Source organism: Rhipicephalus sanguineus, chromosome 11 (genome assembly GCF_013339695.2).
Source record: "Rhipicephalus sanguineus isolate Rsan-2018 chromosome 11, BIME_Rsan_1.4, whole genome shotgun sequence".
NCBI classification, from domain to species: domain Eukaryota; kingdom Metazoa; phylum Arthropoda; class Arachnida; order Ixodida; family Ixodidae; genus Rhipicephalus; species Rhipicephalus sanguineus.
The window spans coordinates 39,481,347-39,494,905 of NC_051186.1; the positions used below are offsets into that span (position 1 = coordinate 39,481,347).

Here is a 13,559-nt window from a genome sequence, read left to right on the forward strand (position 1 = left end):
TTCAGTTGCTACAGGAAACAACGACGGTCGTGCGTTCATATCCAGGCAACAATGAAATGTGACAACGCGAAATGACAAGCGACCTCGATAAAAGATCACACTGCCGTATCAGAAAAGGCTAATCGCCGACAAACCCCCGATCGAGGGAGCATAAATTATTGGAAAACGGCGCACCAGATACGCAAGTCACCGGCGCCCCTCAGAGGGCCACATTTCTGTACGCTCGCCGGCGCCGGGTATTTGTCAAAATCCCCGCCAAAGTCTGTCAGGTATAAAAGCTTCCCTTGAAAATAAACGAGCGAACCAGGACGAGAGGAAGACCTTAAAGGTAAATGATGATAGAATTAATAGACGAATGAGGGAACAAAATAAGGAAGGAGGAGATGTAAAGCGTATAGGAACGGATAAATCACACATGGAATGAAAGGGGAAAAAGAAATCAGAATAAGAAGCAAGGACAGAGGGCAACAGCAAAGAAAAACCTCTCAGTGAAATGGGCAAGAGACAGAAATGTCTTTTTGTTTTTTTTTTCTTGTTGCAACCTTGGCACACCCAAAAGTACTAACGAAGGGGACAAGTTTTGTCAGCGGACTTCACCCTCCGGGGAAAAGAACGAAAGGCGTGAAGACAAGAAGCCCTCATTTTTACAGTTCCCAGGGGGACGCACCCCGGGCGTCCTCCACTCCAGAGGTCGTCACCTTCCTCGGGAAGAGATAAGGACAACCGTTCGTTTGTCGGTATATAGGAGGAACAAAAACAGCGGAAAAGAACGGAGGACCAGTAAAAGTAGGAGAGAGACAATAACGCTGACTTACAACGTTTATTTGTGATAACCCCGCAATATGTACTTGCTGTCTCTGTCCTTTCACAGGCCCTCTATCGTTTGCGCAGTTTTTTTATTTCAAGTACGTCGCTCTAGCTTGCAGAGCGCTCGTGTCGTCCCTCCTTGCTTTCCGTTCCTCGCTTTTACGCCTTTCCTTCAGCCCTACCGTGCTTTCGCTCCAACCCTTTCAATATGCCCAAGCATCCAGTTTAACTATGCAAGGTCTGTCCGCATAGCATAGTGAGACTGGGTCTGGTAAGGAGAATTTATTGATCGGATTGGCACACGTTGCTTAAATTCTTCAAATAATTGCCTCGATAGCCCGTTGGATGGCGAGAACACCGTAGAAACAGTGACCATTCTGGCTGCCCTTGGTCTTTGAGAACAGGAACAAGTCTGCCAGGTTCACATCAGGGCTGATGCATTCCTGATACAGCCCGGATGTGAACCCGGAAGACTTCTTCTTGTTCCTAAGTCTCAAGAGAAGCCCGAAAGGTCACCGTTTCGATGTTGTTCCCGTTATCCAAAGGGCTGTCACAAAGTCTCTGAGAGGACACGGCAGCTGGCTTTCAGGGAGGATTTTCAGCGTGGGGATCGCGTTGTAATATGTGTATGGATGCCACAGGAAACTATCTTGAAGAATTTAAATAATATGTACCAACCGGATCGATCAATTTTCTTTACCAGACCAAGCCTCATTACATTACGGACAGACCCTGTAGAGGAGGGACGCCTATAGGGACCGTACTCGGTCGCGAGAATGCTGCCGCAGTGCCACGTCGCCTCGCATCACACGTGGTCTCGAGTTTCCGAGTTGCCGCTTCGAGGAGGACAGAGAAAGAACGTCGCTAATGAGGAAGGTCCATCAAGTGCGGGAAGCATTTTCTGCGGGACAAAAAAGAAACAAAAACGCGAAACAAAACAAGAATGAAGAAGAGAGGAAGTGGGAAGAATAATCGCGTGCAAGTGTCTGGAGAAGCAAGCGATGATGCCGCCTCCTTGTGAGGAAAGAGCCAGTGGAGGTGGGTGGCAGGAAAAGATTGATCTGCGCGAGTAACCCGATAGGCCCGAGTGAGTTGAAGCCGGTGTTCCGAAAGCCTCAAGCAAGAAAGGTGTTTTCTTTTTTTCTCTTTTGTGCAAGCTTATCACCGCCATTGCCTTCACCTGGACGCACCTTCCAGTGAACAAAACGAGGGAAGCGTTGAGAAGGGCTTCTTCAGCGAAGCTGCATAAGGGCTGATATAAGGGCTGTATGGGGGTTCAACTTAAATTGAGGACGACACAGCGAGCCATGGAAAGGAAAATTATAGGTGTAACCTTAAGGGTCAAGAAGAGAGCAGAGTGAGTCGGGAACAAACGGCTGTTAAGGACATCTTAGTCGAAATCAAGAAGAAATTGGCATGGGCAGGCCATGTAGCGCGTAGGCAATTAAGATAACGGCTGGTCGTTAAGAGTGAGAGACTAGGTTCCAAGAAAAGGCAGACGCGCAAGGGGGAGACAGAAAGTTAGGTGGGCAGACGAGATCAAGATGTTCGCGGATATAACGTGGTCGCAGCGAGCACGGGACCGGGTTGATTGGCGGAACATGGGCCTGCAGTGGGCGCAATCAAACTTATGATGATGTATATGACTAGGTGCTGGCGCATGGCGTCCGTGGACAAAGCTAATTAAGCGTAGGACAACAACTTTCGGCACCTCTCGCCACTGTCGATGCTTCTTTCTTCAAGTGTCGAGATACTCGGCGGCGGCACTTACCACCAATCGTTGAGACACCTTTGTCTCGTGACGTAGAAATCGCACTAGCGCTCTTATCAGCAGTTTCCCTTTGAACTTGCTATGGGACGGACGCGTTTAGTATGTACGGAGATTCGGTGAAAGCCAGTGCGTGAGCCAAAGTTTGATTAACTTCCTTAAAAAACTGGAATGTCTTAACAGCCATCATTCGTGTAGATCCGCATGTGTGCGTGCCTGATTGCATCCCCCAGGCATGCACACGAGCATGCCTAGGGGATGTATAGGATAAGGACGGCGAATACAAGAACAAAAAAAAGATGGAGGTGATACTCGGCAGCAGTCGAGCAACAAAAAATAAAGAATCAAATTGGGGGGATGAATCAAGGGAAAAGGGATGAAGGAATGTTTCATAGGAAGCACACAGAAAAGACTCAAGAACCAGTATGGCGAAAAAAACAAAACAAACAATGGTTGTTGAGGGAGAAAGGGGGAAGAGAGGGGGTGGTGATAGTGACGTAAGTACAAGAGGAAAAGCTGGAGGTGATACTCGGTAGCAGTCACACAAAGGGAACAAATTGGAAGGTTAGATCGGGGGAAAAACGGATGAAGAAATTTTACGTGGGAAGTAAAGTGAAAAGATGAAAGAACTAATATGTCAAGAAAATAGAATGATTGTAAAGGGGTGGGGGAGGAGAAGAGGGAAGGAGAAGGGGAGAGGTTGGTGACGCGGATACAACAAAGAAAGCTAATGGTTATATTATTTAGCAGCCGCACAACAAAAACAGAAAAAATTGAGAGGTTGAATCAGGGAAACAAAGTTGCGTGGGAAGTACACAGAAGAGGAGCCATAAACAATTAGTATGGCCAAAAAATACAATGGTTGTTGGAGAGGGGGGGGGGGGAGCGCAAGGTTATCGGGGCGAATACAATACTCGCAGTCAGAAAACAAAAAAAAAAACAGAAATTAAGGGAAGGAATTGGAAGTTTCGGTGAGGAAAATAGGGATGGAGAAAGGAGACTTGGGATGTCCAAAGAAATAGCAGAGAGAGCTGTGAGGGTTGAGTGCAAAAAAATATATTGAAACAAAAAAAAACCAAGGAACCACGGATAGAAGTGGGGTCAAAGAATTCCGGCAACATTCGAGGAAAAACAAGCTCACACTGTGATAGCCGCGTCCTTTTGTTCCCTAATCTCCAGGGATATAAAGTATAGGTGCCACGTGCGCTGAGACTTCGCCAAGGGCAATCGGTGAGGATTTCGATATACGAGATAGAAAAAGGTACGAAGATGTATGTAGCTGGTCGACGCTTAGAAGCAAGACAAGAAACGTCCCAGTAACAAAAGGAAGACGAAATAAAAGTTGGCCGAACGACAGGAAACACGACAAAGAAGGGTGAAAAAAAAGGAGAAAATTGGAATTAAGGGCAGCAATACGGGTGTTGAAAAAAAAAAACTACGCTGAAACGCACTGTCCGGAAGCAAAAGACAAAAAAAGGAGTTAGAGTGATACTTCAGAGGCACAGGGTCAACGAATTCAGGAGAACACGAACTTAAATAATAAAAAGAAAATGTTTAGGGCTTCCCGCTCTGTCACCCTTTAGGGACGCCAGCCGAGCACACGATGCGACAACGGAAGGGTCAATGAACCGAATAGCGTGAAATCAGGATGCAATAAAAAGATATGTGAAGACACCTTGAATTTTCCGCTGCCTTCCCTTATGCTGCACACCTCTGTTTCTCTAAAGTCCCTATTTCCCCAATCCACCTGTGAGGAGTGGGGTCCCCGATCTCCCTTGTTTACGTAGGTCCTAACATGTGGGAGCTATACATTTCTATTTAGTACATTCGCGCAGCGAACTCTGCCTCCTCAGACATCCCCGGGACTTCTACATTTCCCTACAGAGCGAGGAGGCATGCCCTTTGGAGCACGGGTGCAAGAACCTGGCATACAATACACTCTGGCATCTCTCAGTGCCACTATTTCCCGCTGTATGTCACTCACCCGTACATCCCCACACCCACCCCCTTTTCCCTTCCACGGCAGCACACAAACTCGTACAAAAGAAAGCACCGGTGACACGTCCACAAGAAGGAAGACCGATCTCGCACCACGGACACTCAGAATAGAACGATTCGCACGTAGGACGAGAATAAAAAGGCTGCAGTCGAAAATAGGGACAGCGATAGAGGGAAGAAAGAAAAATAGGGAAGTATCCTTGGAGAACGGCGCCACTCCTACGCCCTCGGAGTTGAGAAGTGAAATGAGGCTCAGCGCCCGGCCGAGACCAGTAAGCGTGCGGAAGAAAAGCGAGAAAGGAACGAGGGAGTCGCCTAGGGAAAAAAGGAAAAAGGAGGAGGAAACATATCTCAAGATGGCGCACGCAACCGAAGCGGCGGCGCTACTGTCGCGTTAGCGGACGAGTCGACGACGACGCATCGGCGGCGGCCTCCTGAGCTCCGCATCGGAGGAGCGCGCTCAGCTTCTCCCAATCCCTCCTCCGCATCCTCTTCCGTTCCCAACTGTATGTGAGGGAAGCGTTTGAAAAAAAAAACGCCACCGCCAGAGCGCGCACCGGTGTGGCCCGGCGAAGAGTGCAGCTCCGGATTCGGATGCCACCCGAACGGCGGGAATGGTTTCGTCCCAGCGTCCAGAAAACACCCTTTCTCCCCTCGCAAGTGCACCCTGCCTAGGGCCGTCTCTCCTCGCATCCCTCTACTCCGTCATCTTCTATCCCCCCCCCCCACCTCGGGGGGTCGCACCCCTTCTCCAGCCTCGCCATTCGTTCCCTCTCTGTAAAAGAGATCCCTGACGCGGTCGCCTCCCACCTCCCGTTCTCCCCTAGCCGTTCCCTCCAGTTTAGGGAAGAGAGAAAGAAGGAAGGAGCCGGGTCGCAGTGAGGACGCGTTACGCCACCGTCTCTTCCCCACAACTGCAGCTCTCTCACCCACGATCCGGAGCCGCTCCCGCATTCATCCGGAATGGGGGAGAGAACACCGGGAGAAGGATCTCGCTCCCAACTAGCCTTTTCCCCCAACTACTCCCCAACACCCCTAGCGCTCCCTCCCCACATCCCCGTCTCTTTCCTCCGACCAGCGGCGCGTGGGGGTTCTCCTCTGCAGATCGGGCCTCTCACGTCGTACTAAAAAAGCAACAGAAGAGAGTCGAACGAAGCAAGGAAGAAGGAGTGAGAGGGAGGAAGGCACGGGACGCAACGCCGCCGCCTCGCTGCCGCCGGGAGCGCGCGCGCTCTCTGCCTGCCTGCGCCGGCGGACGTCGTAGAGAGCGTGTGGCACGGACGGTTGCCGACGAGTGCGCGTGTTGTGTGGTGATTCACGGTTTCTCTTCTCTACTCCGTGCGGCAACCCGCGGCGTAGGAGTTCGTCGTGGTCTTTCGACGATGTAACGCCGGCTCGCGCGCTAGAAGCGCTAACACACAGTGCTGGTGTTGTCTGTGAGTGCGAGTGTCCGTTGTTTCGACGGTCCTGCCGCGCCGGCGCCGGCGGAATACTCTGCACCCTGCGAAAGCTCGTTTTTTCCCCGGCTCCTGGACGCGGGAACCGGTAGTGGGACGAACACTGAAAAGGATACCGGTGTCTGCGTTTTGTGTGTCGCGGTTACTGGATTTCGCGTCGGCTCCACCCTGTATCGTTCGCTTAGAGGAAAGGACATAAACTGAGGATCGTCGTAGGGAGGGAGATCGCAGAGCGCTGAAAAGCCGGGACGATAGCTGCACCTCTCCTGTGTTTCGCAGGATCCTGTAGTTCTCTCTTTCTCCCGCCAAGGTCAAAGTGTAGAGTCAAGTGAAGTGCCGAGCACAAGAGTTAGTTGGTGCCGGTTGACGATTAGACAGAGAAGTAGATTAAGGCCGGTGAGCGTTACATTTTTTTTTTCATCTGTGGGGACTAGCGTTCCTCCTTTGGCAAAATCGAAAAGCGCGGCCCCAGTGACGAATTGTAGGCTGACCCGAACCTTCGGCGATGTGACTTGGGATTAGGGATGATACCGGATTAGTGACAGTGGGAAACGTGCGTACTCACCTTGAGGATGCTGGCACCGCCGCTGAGGCCCAGGGACTCCCAAAAGGACACCACGGCCTGACTTTCGGCGTATCTACGAAAGATTGCAAAGAAAAAGGAGAGATAAGAACCCAGTCGAAGGGGATTGTTTTTTTTTTTTCTCGTAAGTGTGTGGTGGATCCCGCCGATCTCTGAACCATCTCGCGTAACTCTACTACATTTGCGCGAATAAAAAGTTAGTTGTGTGTGTTTACCTGTGCCATAAAGTTAGAGACCAGTTCCACTACGGAATTTCAAGACAAGGCGTAGGATCTGGATCATCAACGCTGACTCCTTACCCAAGAAGAGCTCCTCCTTTCCTGCTTGACTTAAACGCGATTCATCGGAATTTCAACGCCTGGGTTGACCCAGATTAAGTGCGTGACGATTTTTTCGCTCCTAGTTTTTCTGTGCGGAATTGTTCGTCGCCGCGCTGCTGCTGCTGCCACTCTTGTGTTGGTGTTGGGGAGGATTATCGCATCCAGAGGATTAATCGTGCAAACCGAACGAGGCCAGCCGCTTCGCAGGAACGGCGAAACCCAACTTTCTCCGTCCGGTGGATCGGAGTGAGCGTCTTCGCTAGGCGATATCGAAGAACGGTGAGTAGTTGATTCAAGTTTTTGGCTCGGATTTTCTTTCAGCAGTAACTGAGAAGCCCGCTGGCGCTTCGGCAAGAGAGCTACTCCGCGTGTATAAACCACTTCTCGCTTGAACATCATCAATGATATCACATAAGAAAAGAATGAAGAAACTGGAGGTACAATCTCCAGTTGCAAGTGGAAACGCTCCGCGTCTTTCGTTAGAATTTTTTTTTTTTTTTGCTATGTTGCCGTTAAGACTTCCTGGCACCAAGGTGAGGGGGGGGGGGGGACTCCCTACCCTCTGATACCTCGTCTTTGTACTGCGTACTGATTGAAAGGGCCTCAGTGGCAGGGGGTTGGAAAGAGGTTCCGCTGCTGTGAAACTTCGGCCGCTTCGCCCCTCCCCCCCCCCCTCCCCCCCTCCCCCACCTTCCCCGAATCTTGCACACGCCTAACGCCGGCACCGTCATACAGACGAGACGCTGGCCGGTCTTTCACGATGGGGACGATGTATTTTGTGAGTACTTTGCGAGTTCTTTCTGCTAATGGTTAGATTCAGAACTTAACTTATCGTGGCGATGACTAAGGCAAAAAGAGGAAACCAATCTATAAGGTTCATAAGAGGTTCCTGATCACTAGAACAAGAGAAAGACAGAAAACGACACACGGAAGAAAATACTACGACGTCTGCACTTTACAATTATTTTATCTCCACTACGGCGTCTCTCATAATCATATCGTGGTTTTGGGACGTTAAACCCCAGATATTATTATTACAATTATTTTATGACGCGTAAACGCCGGCGAAATATTTTTTTTATTTTATTCTCAATCCTATCACCATAACCCGTACTGAATTAAATATGTGGTTATTAACGTTTATGAATCGTTACAACATACAGTCCCTTGCGGCACGGGACTGCGTTTTGTAAGGAATCATTTTTTTTTTCGTTCAATATTTCATTTCTTGCGGCAAACGGGCCTAACTCGGAGATGCAACAGAGGCGCGAATACGTTCGAGGCAACTTAACAACGAAGACGAAAAAAAAAACGCAAGAGAACGAACGCAAGAGAATATAACGAACGAACGCAATGAATATCTGAGAAAATTCTGTGACCTGCACACCGTCTGTATAAGTAACCATACATTAGTTTGGCTTGCATTATAAACAAGCTATTTTAATTTTCTCAATCATCTACCTTGTGACAGATCAAACCGCGCAAAAAGCCTGTAACAACCTTGTTTCGTCTCGTACATCTGTGTAAGTAATCTTCTGTGCATTATGCTCTCTCGTACAGCGTTTCATTCAGAAAGGAGGTATCACCCCTACTTGTTAGAAGTTTTTTTTTTAAATTATTATTTGTAGTGTTGAATGGCGCAAAGGCTACAATGGTCATAGAGCGCCAAGCAATGTAAAATGTATATGCATCGGTGTAACCAATGATTTTCGTTGTGTAACGTGGCTGTAAAAGGGCCCAAAATCCAGCACATTAAATGTGTGTAAAATAAGTATAAATAATAAAATTATGACAACGACATGAAATATGCGCAGTGAATGTCAGACACCAGGGGCATAGCCAGGGGGGGGGGGGGTTAAGGGGGTTGAAGACCCCCCCCCAAAAAAAAAATTTTTTTTCAATTTTGCTTGCGTATATATACACGCGCACATACAAACTCACACACGAACATGCATAAAGTATGGTTGAACCCCCCTCCCCCCGAAAAAAATTTCTGGCTACGCCCCTGTCAGACACGTGCTTCTAAGAAGCGTATACTACGAATGTGGAGACCATGGGTACGTGAGTAAAAAGCAGAGGTCATCTTTAAAATTGTGACCGAGATTATCTGGTATGTTAGTACTACGCGAAATCAATTTAGTTTAGGCGTGATAGTAGTGAGGACGTCATTAGCAGTTTTCTTTTTTTTTATGCTACAGACCTCGCATGTGATTGGTGATTAAGATGTCAAGTCTACAGCCTCAGGATTCCGGCTTATATGGAAAGATAAGCTGTCTAGTCTGGAATTTGTTCTTCTCGCAGGCATCACGCGTCCGTACGCCTGCTCGCTGTAGCGAATTTTTTTAGTTGGTTAGCATGCCACTCAGTTACTTAAACAGTTGAACTATTACCGTATTTACTCGAATCTAGGCCGGCCCCGATTCTAAGCCGACCCCTAAAATTCGCAAGGCGAGAAAACAAAAAAAAACTTAATCATTGTACTCAAATCTAAGCCGACCCCCCTCCTTCGCACATGTTTTTTCATTGGCTTAGATTCAAATAAATACGGTAGTTAACCAGTTAGTTAGTTGGTTAGTTAGATACTTAATGAAATGAATTAGTGTATTAGTTTGTCGGATAGTTATTTAGTCATATAGCTGCTTACTTATTTAGTTGGAAAGTTAATTCACTTGTTCATTAGATATTCAGTTTGTTGGTTGGCTAGTCAGTCGCAGTACTCTCCGGAAAACATATACAGTGCAAGTGCTACATGTTCAAAAATAAAACAAGAAATCGCACACAACAACGTCGACGAGAAACTAGAAGCGTTCGGACGAGGACAGGAACTTATATTCAAAAGTAGCACATAGTACAGAACTTTGCGTCAATGTGAGAAAATATATCGTGATTTAACGACATTAACAATTAGCAATCTCCCCCCCCCCCTAAGAAAAAAAAAACAGCCGGAGGGGAGAAAAATGCTGTAAACACTTATTCGGAAAGTTCGAAAGTATCTGGTTGAGTTATGAGACATGGTATAAATTTTCAAACAGCTACTTTGCAGCACTTGTACTCAGGATTCTCACGCACATCACTGGCGACCCAATCACGATAAGGCAGCGGGTCAAGAAAAAAAAAAGAATTTTTTTTTATAATACGAAAAGAAGGCGGTGGCAACACTATTAGAAGAATCCATATATTCCTCGACTAAAAATTTCAAACAGAAGTAAAAAAAAAAACAAGCGCGCGCGCGCGCGTACTAATGATCTCACTTTTCAATCGAGTCGCCATTCATTAAATAAGCAATAATTAATCTCTATCAATGTCACTTATCCGGAACAGCGGATGAATTACTGCCGAGAGCTTAGAAAAATATCGATACAGCGCAAGTGATCTGGACAAGCAACTTGGAATTACTCTCCTTGTTTTTCATCCCTGAGATTACGTCTCTCTCTCTCTCTCTCTTTACGTTTTTTTAAGAGAAGGGATTCATGTTGAAAATAAATAAAATATGCACGGTTTCATGTGATAGCGCTTCGATGATTGCTTCGTTAAGGCGCGTGAATATTCATGTGCACACATAAGAAGTAAGTACTCCAACTCACACTGGATATTTAAGACAATTTGAGTTTTACTTACCGTTCTTGCTACATTTCAAACACATTTCAGCGTATTCAACACGGGGTAGTCCGCAAAAAGATTAAATCGCACGGTCGAAGATTCATACAGAACATAATACACGCGACTCCGACGCAATGTAACATTAAAAAAAAAAGAACAAGGAAACGTGAGGCTTCTTTCAGATAGGAAGAGATGCGTCAGCTAAACGGGGAAGGGGGAGGGGGGCAAGAATGCTTTCAGCCTGCCCCCACCCCCGGCCCCCCGCTAACACCACTCCTGAGCTTGTTTTACACTTCCAAAATGAAGGAAGCGTAAGCACACTACCAAATTGTAACCCCAGCAATGACAGGTTTAATTTCTGAGCCTCGATCCCCTGATGTGCACAATCGTACGCACCGCCCCCCCCCTCCCCCATTTTTTTCCTCGCTTCTCTCCCGAGCACAGCGTATATATATATATATATATATATATATATATATATATATATATATATATATATATATATATATATATATATAGTGCATGTATTAGCATCACGTGGGTGTCAAAGTGAGAGGCAAAATATCGTTAATAATCAAAACAATGCAACAGAAAAACAAACAGGCAATGAAACGCACAAGTCATCATTTACGTTTGGCGGCTGTCACATGAATTATCCGCGCGGTGAATGGACTCCCGTTGTAGCTACAAAAAGGTATAGGAAGAAAAGAACACGAGTGTAATCGGTCTTAAGAGAGATCAGATGGGACACGGTTTTTCACGACCTCTCAGCTTGCATCGGTCGTTGTGTTGGCCGTATTAACCAAATTAGGTATAACAATAATTAACCTAATTTCCATCGTTACTGCTACAATCAATGCTTCTAGTCATCTTAAAATGTCTGTTGGCGTAGAGGTGGAGGAGGAAACAGCATTATTCAGTCAATGTGGCTTAGTGATGGATCGCTAGCAGGCAATGCTTTGCAGCCGCGGCTCTTTTCGATGGCCCAAGTTGAACCTCCGACACAGAAAGAGGTAACATCGAAGGCGGCCAGCAAACGACTACAGTTCTATTATTTTTAAGTATCTTCGGAGACATTTCTCGAAACACCCTGTATATGCATGTAGTAATGGGATGGGACGAATTTCTCGCCAAGTTCTGCGAAAACCGTTAGTAAATAAAATGAAGTACAGGAGGTACAGGGGCGACCGGTACGTGACACATCTCCACTTGTGCAATAATTGCGATAGGGGAACTGCCTAAACGACATCGCGCGCTGCGGACAAATCCGCGCCCACCGGCACAGAGGGACCGGAAAGTCATTACTGGAGTTTATGTCGCAAATTAGCCGTGCGAGCGCATTTGCGAAATTTGGTGGGGACTCCCTACTCCACCTAACGGTAATATTGCATAATTATGAACTGCATCTCCATAGACATTGAAGTAACGGTGAAATTAAATTGAACGTTATCTTTACAATCTTTTTTTTTTTTTTTTGAAAGGAGACATTGAGTAATCCGCAGCAATGGCGTCAATTCGACAAAGCTGCCGCGCACAGTTCATTTATCAGTGTTTCCCTTTGGCTTCACGATGACGCCGTCTTGTCATTGTCATCGTCGACCAGCTTCAGCACTAATTAGAACGAGGACAGAGGAATCGCGTCGTTAACTTATTTCCTCTGTGTCCGTCTAATTAGAGCAGTAGCTTGTCAGTGACGAATCGCCAGCACCTCTGCCAAGTTCATCTTCCAATACAGATTCTTGTCATCGCCAGCTTCTTCCTTTCGGTACACAGTCCTAACTTTTTTTCCCCGTTCAGTACCGAAGTACCTTACGTAACTAAGAGCCTTCTCGTTGGAGGAGGATGACTGCACTTCTAAAGCTCACCGAGACCACCTATTTCTAACCGTGACAAAGCTGGCGAGGAAGCAGCCGGACGGGCCATTAAACACAGCTTTTCGCGATTACGTAACAGCATATTAGGACAAAGGTAGTATTATCGGCTAAGACGATATAATGGCGCTCGCCCACCTCCCCTTCCCGCCTTCCGATGGTCCGTCAGATCCATGTAAGACAGGCTAAGACAGTAGCTGAACGACCCCCGGAAATGAACGTTCGATCCGACTGTTGCAACAACGTCACGAAATTGTGCGCGCCTATAGTGTGTACAGCGTCTTCGTTAGGTCAAGTTCCGTACGTCGCAAGGCCCTTTCAAAGGCCAGTCAGGAAATGGTGGCGGATATGATTACCAATGCACCTTCCTTACGAGAAAGAAAGAAAGAAAGAAAGAAAGAAAGAAAGAAAGAAAGAAAGAAAGAAAGAAAGAAAGAAAGAAAGAAAGAAAGAAAGAAAGAAAGAAAGAAAGAAAGAGACGGACGGACGGACGGACAGACAGACAGACAGACAGACAGACAGACAGACAGACAGACAGACAGACAGACAGACAGACAGACAGACAGACAGACAGACAGACAGACAGACAGACAGACAGACAGACAGACAGACAGATAGATAGATAGATAGATAGATAGATAGATAGATAGATAGATAGATAGATAGATAGATAGATAGATAGATAGATAGATAGATAGATAGATAGATAGATAGATAGATAGATAGATAGATAGATAGATAGATAGATAGATAGATAGATAGATAGATAGATAGATAGATAGATAGATAGATAGATAGATAGATATAGAAGGTGTTTGTAGCATGCAGCTACAAGGAAATCAGTACGGACGTCATCAAAGGAACGTTCATTTGATCGTCTACAAGTCGTTCTGGACATGGATTCGAACCTGGCACCAATGCCCTTCATGGACGGCTGTTCTACCATCTGAGCATAACACGAACCTCCACGGTAGCTTCGAAACTGAAGCGTGCGCGCCACAGTTTGTCGCCTTTCAGAAATACAGATCTAGTAAGCACAAAAGGGGCAATGCGGGCAATAAGGCCTCTATTTTCTTACGCGAGTAAAGTGGAGCGTCTCAACCCACGCGGTGCCCCCCCCCCCCGCGCCTCCCCCCTCTCCGCAGTGTTCCGTGT

The 13,559-nt window shown here is 46.9% G+C and overlaps 1 protein-coding gene across 4 annotated transcripts in view; it reads right to left on the bottom strand.

Annotated features, from left to right (window-relative positions):
* LOC119373358 (blastoderm-specific protein 25D) overlaps nt 1-13,559 on the bottom strand; it is a 430,103-nt gene that overhangs the window by 59,212 nt on the left and 357,332 nt on the right. For all 4 annotated transcript variants that reach the window (XM_049420437.1, XM_049420436.1, XM_049420435.1 and 1 more), the window contains one exon: nt 6,596-6,668. In XM_049420437.1, coding sequence (XP_049276394.1) covers nt 6,596-6,668 — 73 coding nt within the window. The remainder of the gene's footprint in view (nt 1-6,595; nt 6,669-13,559) is intronic.